The following is a 15,875-nucleotide window of genomic DNA, read 5'->3' as shown; positions in this document are numbered from 1 at the left end:
TTCCTCTGGTGATGTAGAGGTTAATCTAGGACCTGCAGTGCCTAGCTCCACTCCTATTCCCCAGGTGCTCTCATTTGTTGACTTCTGTAAACGTAAAAGCATTGGTTTCATGCATGTTAACATTAGAAGCCTCCTCCCTAAGTTTGTTTCATTCACTGCTTTAGCACACTCTGCAACCCCGTCCAAGCCGTGTCTGAATCCTGGCTTAGGAAGACCACCAAAACCCCTGAAATTTCCATCCCTAACTATAACATTTTCCGACAAGATAGAACTGCCAAAGGAGGCTGAGTTGCAATCTACTGCAGAGATAGCCTGCAGAGTTCTTTTAGGGGTGCAGATTTAAAAATCCACCTTTCCAGAAACAAGTCGCTCACCATTGCCACTTGCTATAGACCACCCTCTGCCCCCAGCTGTGCCCTGTACACCATATGTGAATTGATTGCCCCCCCATCTATCTTCAGAGCTCGTGCTGTTAGGTGACCTAAACTGTGACATGCTTAACACCCCCGCCCATCCTACAATCTAAGCTTGATGCCCTAAATCTCACACAAATTATCAATGAACCCACCAGGCACAACCTCAAATCCGTAAACACGGGCACCCTCATAGATATCATCTTACCAACTTGCCTTACAAATACACCTCTGCTGTTTTGTCAACCAAGATCTCAGCGATCACTGCCTAATTGCCTGCATCCGTAATGGGTCTACGGTCAAACGACCACCCCTCATCACTGTCAAACGCTCCCTAAAACACTTCAGTGAGCAGGCCTTTCTAATCGACCTGGACAGGGTATCCTGAAAGGATATTGACCTCATCCCGTCAGTAGAGGATGCCTGGTTATTCTTTAAAAGTGCCTTCCTCACCATTAAATAAGTATGCCCCATTCAAAAAATGTAGAACCAGGAACAGATATAGCCCTTGGTTCTCTCCTGACCTGACTGTCCTTGACCAGCACTAAAACATCCTGTGGCTTTCTGCATTAGCATCGAATAACTTTTCAGGGAAGTTAGGAACAAATGTACACAGGCAGTTAGGAAAGCTAAGGCTAGCTTTGTCAAGCAGAAATTTGCATCCTGTAGCACAAACTCAAAAAAGTTCTGGGACACTGTAAAGTCCATGGAGAATAAGAGCACCTCCTCCCAGCTGCCCACTGCACTGAGGCTAGGAAACACTGTCACCACCGATAAATCCACTATAATTGAGAATTTCAATAAGCGTTTTTCTATTTTTCTACTTTCCACCTGGCTACCCCTACCCCGGTCAACAGCCCTGTACCCCCCACAGTAACTCGCCCAAGCCTCCCCCATTTCTCCTTCACCCAAATCCAGATAGCTGATGTTCTGAAAGAGCTACAAAATCTGCACCCCTACAAATCAGCCAGGCTAGACAATCTGGACCCTCTCTTTCTAAAATTATCTGCCCCAAAATTGTTGCAACCCCTATTACTAGCCTGTTCAATCTCTCTTTTGTATTGTCTGAGATTCCCATAGATTGGAAAGCTGCCACGGTCATCCCCCTCTTCAAAGGGGAAGACACTCTAGACCCAAACTGCTACAGACCTATATCTATCCTAGCCAAGTTAACAAACAGATCACCGACCATTTCGAATTACACCGTACCTTCTCTGCTATGCAATCTGGTTTCAGAGCTGGTCATGGGTGCACCTCAGCCACGCTCAAGGTCCTAAATGATATCTTAACCGTCATCGATAAGAGACATTACTGTGCAGCCGTATTCATCGACCTGGCTAAGGCTTTCGACTCTGTCAATCACAATATTCTTATTGGCAGACTCAACAGCCTTGGTTTCTCAAACGATTGCCTCGCCTGGTTCACCAACTACTTCTCTGATAGAGTTCAGTGTGTCAAATCGGAGGGCCTGTTGTCCGGATCTCTGGAAGTCTCTATGGGGGTGCCACAGGGTTCAACTCTCGGGTCGACTCTCTTCTCTGTATACATTAATGATGTCGCTCTTGCTGCTGGTGATTCTTTGATCCACCTCTACGCAGACGACACCATTCTGTATACCTCTGGCCCTTCTTTGGACACTGTGTTAACTAACCTCCAAACGAGCTTCAATGCCATACAACTCTCCTTCCGTGGCCTCCAACTGCTCTTAAATGCAAGTAAAACTAAATGCATGTTCTTCAACCGATCACTGCCTGCACCTGCCCACCCGTCCAGCATCACTACTCTGGATGGTTCTGACTTAGAATATGTGGACAACTCCAAATACCTTGGTGTCTGGTTAGACTGTAAACTCTCCTTCCAGACTCACATTAAACATCTCCAATCCAAAATTAAATCTAGAATCGGCTTCCTATTTCGCAATAAAGCATCCTTCAGTCATGCTGCCAAACATACCCTCGTAAAACTGACTATCCTCGACATCGGCGATGTAATTTGCAAATTAGCCTCCAACACTCTACTCAACAAATTGGATGCAGTCTATCACAGTGCCATCTGTTTTGTCACCAAAGCCCCATATACTACGCACCACTGTGACCTGCACGCTCTGGTTGGCTGGCCCTCGCTTCATACTCATCGCCAAACCCACTGGCTCCAGGTCATTTACAAGTCTCTGTTAGGTAAAGCCCCGCCTTATCTCAGCTCACTGGTCACCGTAGCACTCGCTCCAGCAGGTATATCTCACTGGTCACCCCCAAAGCCAATTCTTCCTTTGGCCGCCTCTCCTTCCAGTTCTCTGCTGCCAATGACTGGAACGAACTGCAAAAATCACTAAAGCTGGAGACTTATCTCCGTCACTAGCTTTAAGCACCAGCTGTCAGAGCAGCTCACAGATCACTGCACCTGTACATAGCCCATATGTAAATAGCCATCCAACTACCTCATCCCCATACTGTGTTTATTTAATTACCTTGCTCCTTTGCACCCCAGTATCTCTGCTTGCACATTCATCTTCTGCACATTCTACCATTCCAGTGTTTTAATTGCTATATTGTATTTACTTCACCACCATGGCCTATTTATTGCCTTTACCTCCCTTATCTTACCTCATTTGCACTCACTGTATATTGACTTTTTCTACTGTGTTATTGATTGTATGTTTGTTTATTCCATGTGTAACTCTGTGTTGTTCTATGTGTCAAACTGCTTTGCTTTATCTTGGCCAGGTCACAGTTGTAAATGAGAACACTTTCTCAACTAGCCTACCTGGTTAAATAAAGGTGTTCTCAACTAGCCTACCTGGTTAAATAAAGGTGTTCTCAACTAGCCTACCTGGTTAAATAAAGGTGTTCTCAACTAGCCTACCTGGTTAAATAAAGGTGTTCTCAACTAGCCTACCTGGTTAAATAAAGGTGTTCTCAACTAGCCTACCTGGTTAAATAAAGGTGTTCTCAACTAGCCTACCTGGTTAAATACAGGTGAAATCAAAAAAATAGGCGAATGACATTTGATAGGATTGACAGGGATTGGAAGCCAGAAACAGCAGTGGGGTGTTGTTAGCATCAGCAGTTGTCTGTCTAATTAACTCTTAATACGAGATCAACTGACAGATCTCAACCTGTCACAGTGTTGACGGGTTGTTAGAGCAGGGGCTTCAATTGGCGATATCTGACATACTTTTATTGTTCATTTTATGAGTAAAGCTACAGGGTTTTTGAAAAGAAAGAGCTTTGCCCTTCCAACGCTCTATGAGGCATAGTGATGTAAATGTAGTTGTTGGTGCATTCGTATTGTCCATGTGGTCACCTCAGTGAGAGGAGGGGCAGAGAGCTCAGAGAGCACAGGTACCTTCGGTTGTGGCTAATGTCCTTAGGCCTGTTTTAAAAGGCTCAGCTTAACAGTGCCCTGAAATGTACACTCAGGCTATTTCAGTTATCCTAAGACATGGGCCCTTCTGTTGCTGTATGGTGAAGTTGGTAGAATATTCCACTTTCAATGTCAGGATTGTGGTATAATTCCCTCTTAGGCCACCCATGCAAAAATGTATGCAGGCGCTACTGTTAGTCATTTTGTATAAAAGTGTCTGCTATTCGGCATGTGTATATTACACTTTGAACACCTGTAGCACCTGATAGAATGGACAGGACTGTCCTGGAGACGTAGTGATTCTCTTTAAAACCAGCAGGGGTCAGACTGCTCTCTCTCCATTACTTGGTAACTGGAGCTCTGTGCTAAACCGGTGTGTACCCTGATCAGGGCATAAGGCATAAAGCTAAAGAACTCAGTCGCGTCTCAACATACAGTTGAGAGTTAGAATAGTAGAATACAGCAGGTGCACTTTCAAAATGTGGTTGTGCATCAGTAGTTTTGCCAGTCTAGCCAGCTATCTAAAGTTGTAGTAATCATGACCGAATACTGACTGGGCACACAGGGCATGTGCCCAGGGGCCCTGACCTCCATGGGGCCCCCATTGATTTTGTTAGTGACTCTCACTTAGATATCATTAACATGGCATGAGTCATGGAAAAATGGGTAGAATGGCAGGAAAGTTGTCATAAAATTACAAAAACTTGTCCCTGCCCAATGGCAAAATGTGTAGAATTGCAGGGAATTACCTTTAAAACTAAAATGTTTCTCTCCATCATCAAGAGAGGGGCCACTAAAATGTATTTCCTGCGAGGTAGGGGGTCCTTCCAACCAAATCTCGCTTATGGCCCCCAAAAGGCTAGGGCCGGGCCTGACCCTGATTACACATTGAGATGTCTTTATGTGAACATGTTGTGTGTGAATGTGGACGGACATGTGCCTCTAACTTCCTCTGTGTGTGTGTGTGTGTGTGTGTGTGTGTGTGTGTGTGTGTGTGTGTGTGTATGTGTGTGTCCTTTACATGCCATCATGGGAACAATTAACTGACTAGGCCCATGTCTCTCAGTAACAGGTTAGTTTGTTTCCCTTCCAATGGCTTTACATGGTAAAACAGCTAGGCTAACAGGCTCCAGGCTGTGTGTACTTCTCTGGAGCTGTTCACTGTCACAAAAAGACTGGGAGTGGGATTATACAATCGGACAGGGGGGCAGGGGATTGGGGCGTACACACACACACACACACACACACACACACACACACCGGGTCCATTCCACTACAACAGACTGACTTACATAACGTGTGATTAAATCATAGGACTTATCTTAGACCTTTGGGGGGGTTGTCTCTGACAGAAGAAGAGATATGGAGAATGCCTGATAGAGGTAGAAGAGTAGGAGAGAGAAAGGGAGGAGGGAGAGGCAGAAAGAGAATGAAAGGGGGATAGAAAGAGGGAGGGCGAGAGAGATTGAGAATGACTTGGAGAGAGAGAGCAGTCCCTCCTGCTCAGCTTCTAGCCAGCCTGTCAGGTGAAATGCTCTCCTTCCGCTGTTTCTTTCCTTCTAATCCTCCTGTAAATCTCCTGTAATCGGGCGAGAGCATGCTGCCTCCTGACAAACTTACAGCTACAGGCTGCCTGCTGCCTGACTTTGCATTCATTGTCTATGTAAAGACCTGGGAGGAGGATGGTGTGGCGGTGGTAATCTATCGGACAGCCTAGGCACACTGTAAGGAGGGGGTTAGAGCACGTTAGCTGGAGCAGCACGGGTCTGTTGTTGCTGGTACTTAGCCAGACAAACCCAGAGGAACAGAGGAAGAGGGGATGCATATGCTGTATTGTCCCAGGAAGACGGAGAAAGGGAGTAAACAGAGGGAGAGAGAAGAGGACAATACCCGCCATTGGATAGACAACCATTTTATGGTGAGACTTGTTGGCATAACTCAAAGGTCATGGTCCCACTACTTTCTGTACAGAATCTTATCAGAGGCACATGCTGTGGATTGATAGCACCTTTTATAATGTTCTCCTTCCACAGTTTGTTGTTCGGGAGAAACAACAGACACTTGTGAAGTTGTTAGAGAACAAGTTGTTGTAATGTGACCCAGTAGCACAGGAGGTTGATGGCACCTTAATTGGGGAGGATGAGCTTGTGGTCATGTCTGGAGCGGAATCAGTTGAATGGTATCAAATACATCAACCACATGGTTTCCATGGTTTCCATGTGTTTAATACCATTCCATCTACTCCGTTCCAGCCATTATCATGAGCCGTCCTCCCCTCAGCAGCCTCCACTGCTCAGTAGTATATTGTCCAAGCCGGGGAAGTTGCTGCACATGGTTGTGCAGCCAGGCAGAGGAAAACAGAAGAGAGAGAGAGAGACACGTTGTAGTGATATCGATCTTCATTCTTCTTAGAGGAATAGCAAAGGAATGAAAATAAAGGCTTGTGGGAATTTAAGAGGTTGAGTGTTCCTATCTGTGTTTAAACTAGATCCTACATGATCCTACTTAAAGGAAGCTTTTAGACTAATGAGTAGGCTAAGCTGTAGTCATGTAGGTAGTTAAAAAACGTGGTAAGGCTAATTCTTTGGGAAGAGATTGGAAAACGTTGCTATGTGATTCTGTAGGGAAAAGCAGGGCCAAGTCAAGCAGCTAGAGAGATAAAATCACATCAATGCCCTTCTGTGGACGACAGCTTTGTTTATGTTGCGGTGAAAAATAAGGTTTTCCCATCCCTGCCCCTTCACACACACACAAGCAGGTGTGCACACACACACACACACACACACAATGGAGCACAGAAACACACTCACACACAAACACATGCACACACACACACATGCACATAAAAACACATGCACACACACACACACACATATAAACACATTGTTTTTCTGTAAGCAAAAGACAGAGAAGCAGCATCAAGGATGGCTAAATATAGCAGTCAGTCCTTGAAGCAAAATAGGCATTCTTTTTCTGTCTGAGCACAGAGATGCATTTGGGAATTTTGTTTTATGCAACGTGAGAAGTTACAGATAACTTTCTCAAACAACATTGTTACCAGGGCAGTTACCAACATTGTTGCTGATTGTTACCAGGGCAGTTACCAACATTGTTGCTGATTGTTACCAGGGCAGTTACCAACATTGTTGCTGATTGTTACCAGGGCAGTTACCAACATTGTTGCTGATTGTTACCAGGGCAGTTACCAACATTGTTGCTGATTGTTACAAGGGCAGTTACCAACATTGTTGCTGATTGTTACCAGGGCAGTTACCAACATTGTTGCTGATTGTTACCAGGGCAGTTACCAACATTGTTGTTGATTGTTACCAGGGCAGTTACCAATATTTTTGCTGATTGTTACCAGGGCAGTTACCAACATTGTTGCTGATTGTTACCAGGGCAGTTACCAACATTGTTGCTGATTGTTACCAGGGCAGTTACCAACATTGTTGCTGATTGTTACCAGGGCAGTTACCAACATTGTTGTTGATTGTTACCAGGGCAGTTACCAATATTTTTGCTGATTGTTACCAGGGCAGTTACCAACATTGTTGCTGATTGTTACCAGGGCAGTTACCAACATTGTTGCTGATTGTTACCAGGGCAGTTACCAACATTGTTGCTGATTGTTACCAGGGCAGTTACCAACATTGTTGCTGATTGTTACCAGGGCAGTTACCAACATTGTTGCTGATTGTTACCAGGGCAGTCACCAACATTGTTGCTGATTGTTACCAGGGCAGTTACCAACATTGTTGCTGATTGTTACCAGGGCAGTTACCAACATTGTTACCAGGGCAGTTACCAACATTGTTGCTGATTGTGCCTCTACCTCTACATGTGCCTCTACCTTCCTCTGTGTGTGTGTGTGTGTGTGTGTGTGTGTGTGTGTGTGTGTGTGTGTGTGTGTGTGTGTGTGTGTGTGTGTGTGTGTGTGTGTGTGTGTGTGTGTGTGTGTGTGTGTATACACAGATTGGTTGATTAGTACCCAGCAGGCTACTCTACTCTAGTTGAAGGTGAAGCCCCATACAGTGACAGATGCTGAGCAGGCCTGGCCCAGCCTGGCTTCCCAGACATGATAGCAGGCAGGCAGTCTGCACCATATGCCCTGTCTATACCCATTACACACACCCTATCACTTAGCCTACATAGGCTGACTCACTGAGAGAGAAGCCATAGCTTTTTGCTGAATTTCTTATTCCTGAAAACATCAGTCTTGTTAGTCTGTGTTCAGCAACAGTAGACCTCCCTTTTCATGTTCTTTAGATAATTGCTTTAAAAGTAAATGCATTGAATGCTTATTAAACTCTCCCTGATAGTTTATGCAATGAGTATAAAGCAGGCTTACAGTGTGGGCTCAGTATAGACATTAGAAAACTTCCCAAGAAGCTTTCTTTAAACGCAAGGTTTATCTATTAATCCTGGTATTGACCTCCAGATACAGACTAGACCGTCACGTTCAGTGTGTCTCCGAGTAGGGTGTCCTGGTGTCCAGTAGGGCGTCCTGGTGTCCGGTAGGTTGTCCTGGTGTCCAGTAGGGTGTCCTGGTGTCCTGGCCTCAATCCAGTTACAAAACGTATATCGGTATCGCGTTGGTTGCACCGTGACGAGGCTGAGAGGGCAGATTATTTCTGACTGCTATAATTGTTCAGATTACAATACCTCCTCCTGTCAACCACACCTGGCTGGGAGAGGTTCACCTCAGGTTCACCTCAGGTTCTCCTCAGCCTGATTCACACTATAGGACCTAAGCTACCCAACGCTAGCCGAGCTGTACTAGGCTGGCCTGGTTACGAATCCCCCATAGTTGATAGAACTGTGCTGAAAAGGACAACGTAAAAATAAAAAAAAACAGAGCAAACACAATACAGGTTACACTCAGACCAGGCTGGAAATAGAAAACATAGAAGTTATGACCGTGCCGTCTCAGGTTAATGGGAACCTTAGGACGCTGTTCAGGGGCAACTTACTTGACAGATCAACATCGACTGAAAGATGTGGAGATGAGAGGGTCAACCAACTATGTAGGCTAATGATTACAAAATGTTTTGTCACATTGGTAATTGAATGTAGTGTAAATACAGACTCTAACAGATTGTTTAATGGCTATTCTTATACAATATATGCATGTTTCATGCCAACTAGATCCATGCTGGTTTATTTCAGTTGGTTTATTGTGAGCCAGAGAAGGTTTAGAGACACTCTCTATGAGCTATTGATAAACACTCTTTGATAAAAAAAAAATTAAAGGATCATATCTTGGGGAAATGGAAGAGAAGGGAACCAAAATAGGGTACGAACAGGACGTTTGATTCCTCACATCCATAATTGAGTTGCCAGTTGTTTCACAATGTGTAATTGAATTAGAGCTCTCTCTGTGGTGTAAGAGTGTGACAGTCATATTGTGTGTGCATGTGTGTGTGTGCGAACGCGCTCTTGCTGTTCTGTGTCTGTTTGTCTGTGTCCCTCCAGTCATGTATGTCTGTGTCTATTCTTCCAGGGAGCAGCTGTGATGTGGTAATCATCAGCAGGGTCCAGGCAGGGTCCTCTCCACATCTCATCCTCCCGTGGGCAGAGGAGGCCTCTTGGTCGGGTGTGATCTCATCCTTCCGTGGCAGAGGAGGTCTCTTGGTCGGGTGTGATCTCATCCTCCCGTGGGCAAAGGAGGCCTCTTGGTCGGGTGTGGTCCCCTCCTCTCGGTGGGCAGAGGAGGCCTCTTGGTCGGGTGTGATCTCATCCTCCCGTGGGCAGAGGAGACCTCTTGGTCGGGTGTGATCCCCTCCTCTCGGTGGTCCACCTGGTGGTCCAGTGATGGCTCATGCACAAGATGATCCCCAACTAGGCGCTGGCCCGTCCGAGGATTCTGAACTCTCTGAGAATGAGTCCGAAACGGCGAGCTTGGTGTCGGAGGACTCTATCATGCCAGACTATGAGATGGAGCGGGGTAGTGGAGGCACCACCTCTACGTTGTACGAGGCCTGTAACAGGAACGAGGCGCTGACGCTACAGAGGGTCCTGGAGAGGGGGGTTACTAAGGAAGAGGTTATGGAGCTGGACATCAATGGCATGGTAAGGACTATGTCATGTTTCCCTCAGGTGGTTCTGGGTTCAACAAGTATTTGATTTCTCTCTGCCTTAGAGCAGTGTTTCTCAACCTTTGGCCTGCGGACTGGCAATGATTCCCGGGATGATACTGACTGGTCTTTGAGATGGTTGGTTTATACTTTTTTAATGAGTTACTCAAATGTTCATTTTAATGTAAGGGGTCCCACAAGGAGGAAGAACAAAAGCTTGGCAGGTTTGTGGTACATAAAAGGTGGAGAAACACTGCATTAGAGCATATTGAATGACCACATCTGGGCTCGGCTTTGTTTCCATGTCAGAATGGTCTGATGCTTGCTGTCTCCAGAGGCTATGTGGACATCGTCTACGGTCTACACACGTGTCCACTGATCGACATTAACCATCAGGACAATGAAGGCAACACAGCACTGATGATCGCTGCCCAGGCCGGTAAGCATTGCAATAATATGCTGGCTAGCTTTGGTGAGCATATCATATCATATCACATCATATCATATCAATAGAAGCACCTATTCCATGATCTGGTAGGGGTCACAGCATTATACTCAGGGGTGTAACTGGAACTAAATCAACTGGGAACTTAATAATCACAGTCAACGGCCATTCAGCTACAAAACTTGTTAAAATGTTCCCCTGAAGATTCCCACCCAATTCCACTGGTGATAACAACTATGGCAACTTAAACCTTCCTAATAACAGCCCCTCTCTCCACCCAGGCTACATCTCCATTCTAAACTTCATCCTGAACTACTACCCTAAGATAGACCTGGAGGTGAGGGACACCCGGGGCTTCACTGCCCTCATCAAGGCAGCCATGCAAGGCAGGGTCGACTGTGTGTCTTCCCTCCTCATGGCCGGTAAGTGGCTATAGTCAGTCAAATCAAGAATTGGAGTAGTCATTGAACAGAAGTCTTTGAGTGCAGGGTTGGAAGGACTTCCAAAGACTATTTCCATGGGTTTTCCTTTTCCAAGTGGTGCAAAAACCCTCCCTCTACATACTGACAACTTCCTAACTGATATCTTTAATAAGTTTATTCTCAAATCAGTAGAAGCACAGTTACTATGGTGAAATGGGTTATCAACTTATCATCATAGAACTAGATTGACTATTGTATTATTCATTAGGTTTCCATGGTTACTGTGAATGTGTTAAATAGTGTTTAATAGTGCACTATATAGGGAATAGGGTGCTATTTCAGACACAGACCAAGTGTATGATTATGACAGCCATTTAGGTGGAGAAGGATGATGACGCACATCTATCTGAGTTCAAGGGTCAAATCTGAGGACGTTGGTTTTCTATTCTCGTCTTCTTGTCTAATCTGGGACTAGCTGTTTTGGGATGCAGGCTGGATTAGCTTTGTGTGGATTTACCAGGACTGATAGAGACATGGCTGTGGTAACACCTATTAACGGTACATAAGTCAAAACAGGTCACCATCAAGTCACCTTACTACCTATTCTTATCTGTACCATAGGAGGCTGCTGAGGGGAGGACGGCTCATAATAATGGCTGGAATAATGGAATGCTGATTGTCCCTTTAATTGAAACCCTTGATTCTCCTGCTTCAAACTGGAGATGTTCATAAACACATACTGTCTCATTATTAGCCAATCAAATAGTGACAGTTCTCCTCTCTGTAGCCGCCGGGCTATTCAATTCCGGCCCTGGCAGGCCAAAACATTTATGTTTTTTTGCTTCTACCTGATAGTAAATTGGAATCACCTGGTGTCCCAGGTCTGAATTGGTCCCTGATTCTAAGGAGGTGAAAAATGGAAGTGTTTCAACCCCACAGAAGCAGAATTGAATAGCCCAACTCATAGTGTATTGCTGTTTATATCCTCTATCTCCCTCCACATTTTACAGTTCCTTCACTAGCCACTTAGTAGGACGATTACATTGACTTGAATTTTCTTTAAACTGTCAGAGTACATGCCTCACACATTACATTATAAAAATCTAATCTTGATCAGTTTCCCTCATTTCTTTAGTGCCTAACCTTGTTGCCTAGCTCCTGTGATCATTTTGTATGTGTGTTCATGTTTCTCTGTCTCCCTGCCTATCCCAATGTCCAGGTGCAGATATCAATGTAGTGGATGAGGTCCGGGGGAAAAGCATCATGGACTGGGCCCTGAAGACGGGTCGCTTCGAGGTCCTGCAGCGTCTCCGTTTTCTCCAGGCGCACCCCATCGCCGAGCAGTTCTGCGACAGCTACGTGATAGAGTGGCCCGAGCTGAAGGAGCTGGTTGCCAAAGGTTAGAGAGGCCGGCCAGCAACCAGAGGGTTGCCGTTTACAATCCCTGCCCCGGCTGGGAAAAAGCTGGTGGGCAGTGGTCCAGTAGCCTGCTGTTGTAACCTATAAACTGCTCCAAGGGCGCTGCACTGCGGCTGACCCATTTATCCAACCTCTCCATTGGGCGTGCGTAGGCTATGTGTGTTTCTCTGTAGTGTGTCTCTGTGACAATAAATCTGAATCAAACTGTATTGCAATGCAACAAATGTTACTAGGTGTTCTACATATAAGTCATCTTCTATCTTCTGTCTTCTTCTAAAGCCATGATCCCCAAAACACTGACTCAACGTCTGAAGGACAGCCTGACCATTAGCTTACCCAAGGACCCTCAGGACAACGGAGTGATGGACCACCTGGTGAAGATGACCACATCCATCCACAGCCCTCTAGTCTCCACTGGCTGCCGTCCCCTCTGCCCCACAAGCCCCCCCGAGCTCGGGAAGAGGCGCCTGGCCGTGCCGGAGCTGATGGAGAAGCACAGCAGTAAGGACCTGGAGGAAAGCTCTGTGTGTCATAGTAATGGTGTGAAATGTTCCTTCAAGCCTGCGCCAGCGTCGTCGAGCCCCTTCTCACTCGCCAACTGCTGCTCGTACGCGGAGTGGAGGGATAGTATTCTCTCGATGGCTGCCAGCGGCGTCCGGAACTTCATTCCTTGTTCCATGGCCCACCGGAACTCTGTATTCCCGTCTGGTTGCATCCCCAAGATCACCTTCACCAAGTCTCAAGACAAAACACCCAAGAAGGCGAAGAAGGCGAAGAGGCACAAGGGCCACCTGGAGCCTCCGGTCTGGAAGTACAAGGCGGAGAAGCAGGAGAAGAAAAAGGAAAAGGAAAAGTTGGAGGAAGAGAAGCAAGCGCAAGAGAAGGCACTTAAGAAAGCTAAGAAGAAGGCAGCCAAGGTGGCGGCCAAGTCAAAGGAGCCTGCCAAGGCAAGTTAAACTGCTGTCTGTAAAGTGCCACAGAGTGGGAGCACAGAACTCTGGGAAAATAGAGCGACCTCTGTACTGTCATCAGACGGAAGAGGAAGCGAGACACCCCACTCGCAGTTTTGTTTACTGATTGAATGAAAGTCAACGAACTTAGTAGACCAGACCCAGATGCTATTGCATTGGTGTCCATGGGAGACCCACCCCTGTTAAGTAAACTATTTTTTTCAATGATAAACGGCCTGAGAGAACTATCTTGATTTATCCATCATCTTTGCTGTCATCTCCTACTAACTCCATTGTATCCACTGTGATGATGTCATATAAGACGGACAAGGGGACGGCTCCCCTGTGGTGGCACCTGCCTGGGGTCATCATGGAGGCTCAGTTGCAGCCCTACCTTGGGGCCTCCAATAACATGGGTGGAAACTAGCATCTGAGCCGGACTAATGGATTGACTGTTGTTTTTCCTCTCTGCTGGGATATGTGACTGCAAAGACTGCAATGGCCTGGACATTCCTAGACATTATTATGTGCAATTCTCTTTTTCTGTTTTAAATTATTTTGTTGATTTATTTATTTTTGAGAGTTCAGTTGTTAAAAAGATCAGTAGAGTTTGTTTGGTCTTCCATGTTCATAACTAACCAATCGAAACTGTGAAGGAACCAGAGCCATAGCAAAGAAATCTCTAGTTTCTGATAAGCAAGGTACTTCCTGAAAAAGAAACAGAACATGAGTTAGGCAAATGATTAGGGAGGATTCTGAACAAGGTTTCAGAGTGGACTGTTTGATAAACCTCGTGGTCAGATGTAGCACAACCAGACCTGGGGTCAAATACAATTTAAAAGCATTTCAAATGTTTCAGCTGTGCTTGAGAGAGCTTGCCTGTTGATATGGAAACAATATAAAAGTCCCAAAAGTGCAAACCACACCCAACTGGCACTCCAGGCAAGTTAAAGCAAATGCTAAATGTTTTTGTAAGATTTTGAATAGTATTTGAACCCAGGTCTGACCACAACGCACATCTGAGTTCCAATCTGCTCTGTGATTTGTTTTCCTATGTACTCCAATTAGCTGTCTTCCGAAATAAGTAGATTTTACACTGTTACCGGTGAGAGGACTTTTGACTTTCAAGAGTAGGAATATAATATCAGGGATCCCCTCAGTTTTGATGAGGCTCAGGTATTTAAAGATAAACCTGAGTGGCTTATTATTACGCTGCACAAACCTGCTCAGTTAGAAGAAATTGTTTGTTGATCCAGTTCACATGTTGTGATGGAGCTGAAATTTGAAGTATGTTATTCAGTAGGAATCAACTTCTGTCCTAATAGTATGTGATGGTTATTTTTAAATAACACCATCATCCTCGTCAAGGATCCAGAAAATCGTATGTGTAGTGGCTTTTGCCAGTCAAAAACCATTGATGTGTCAGATACGGCTCCTACAATATGAAAAGATACAATAGGCCTAATGAATATTCTATTACAAAACCAAACATTAAAACGTTTAAAAACACAACATCCATGTGACTTAGTGATGATCCTTCTTCCCCCTATATCCGATAGATTTAGCAGCTTTGGCTATAGGCTAAGCTGGGTTAGTGTGTGAGCTCAGTGAGCTTGTTAACTGGTGCTATTATAGTCACAGTCAGATCAGACAATAACCATGTAGCCTAACCATAGATACAGCTGTAACCATGGGGTGTAACCATACAACCTAACAATAAATATGTCTGTAACCATGGGGCGTAACCATACAACATAACCATAGATACGTCTGTAACCATGGGGTGTAACCATACAGCCTAACTATACAGTACTTTCAGAAAGTATTCACACCCCTTGAATTTGTCCAAATTTTTTGTGTTACAAAGTGGGATTCAAATGGATTTAATAGTACATTTGTTTGTCAACGATCTACACAAAATACTCTAATGTCAATGTGGAAGAAAAATTCAGATTAGAAAAGTATTCAACCCCCTGAGTCAACACATGTTAGAATCACATTTGGCAGCGATTACAGCTGTGAGTCTTTCTGGGTAAGTCTCTGAAAGCTTTGCAAACCTGGATTGTATATTTTTTATTATTCAAGCTCTGTCAAGTTGGTTGTTGATCATTGCTAGACAGCCACTTTCAAGTCTTGCCATAGATTTTCAAGACGTTTTAAGTCCAAACTGTAACTAGGCAACTCAGGAACATTCAAGTCATTTTGGTAAGAAACTCCAGTGTATATTTGGCCTTGAATTTTAGGTTATTGTCCTGCTGAAAGGTGGATTTGTCTTCCAGTGTCTGTTGGAAATCAGACTGAACCAGGATTTCCTCTATTCCTTTTCTTTTTATCCTAAAAAACGTCCAAGTCCTTGCCGATGACAAGTATACCCATAACAGGATGAGGCCACCACCATGCTAGAAAATATGAAGAGTGGTACTCAGTGATGTTTTGTGTTGGATTTGCCCCAAACATAACACTTTGTATTCAGGACAAAAGTTAATTTCTTTGACACATTATTTGCAGTAGTAATTTTGTGTCTTATTGCAAACAGGATGCATGTTTTGCCTATGTATGTATAGGCTTCCTACTTTTCACTCTGTCATTTGGGTTAGTATTGTGGAGTAATTACAATGTTGTTGATCCATCCTCAGTTTTCTCATATCAGCCATTTAACTCTGTAACTCGTTTAAAATCCCCATTGGCCTCATGGTGAACTCCTTGAGCGGTTTCCTTCCTCTCTGGCAACTGAGTTAGGAAGGACGCCTGTATCTTTGTAGTGACTGGATGTATTGATACACCAT

General features: G+C 44.8%; 1 protein-coding gene across 1 annotated transcript; it reads left to right on the top strand.

Moving 5' to 3' along the window:
* Positions 1-5,284: 5,284 nt before the first annotated feature.
* LOC116354482 (photoreceptor ankyrin repeat protein-like) lies at positions 5,285-14,943 on the top strand. The gene is made up of 6 exons (XM_031794949.1): positions 5,285-5,694; positions 9,280-9,848; positions 10,163-10,292; positions 10,580-10,720; positions 11,940-12,119; positions 12,419-14,943. The coding sequence occupies exons 2-6, from the start codon at positions 9,591-9,593 to the stop codon at positions 13,093-13,095; spliced, it is 1,386 nt and encodes a 461-aa protein (XP_031650809.1). The 5' UTR covers positions 5,285-5,694; positions 9,280-9,590; the 3' UTR covers positions 13,096-14,943.
* The last annotated feature ends 932 nt before the right edge of the window (positions 14,944-15,875 follow it).

The sequence above is a fragment of the Oncorhynchus kisutch genome, linkage group LG17, assembly GCF_002021735.2.
Source record: "Oncorhynchus kisutch isolate 150728-3 linkage group LG17, Okis_V2, whole genome shotgun sequence".
Taxonomy (NCBI): Eukaryota; Metazoa; Chordata; class Actinopteri; order Salmoniformes; family Salmonidae; genus Oncorhynchus; species Oncorhynchus kisutch.
The sequence above is the reverse complement of the archived record's forward strand: the minus strand, read 5'-3'. Positions and strand labels throughout refer to the sequence as shown.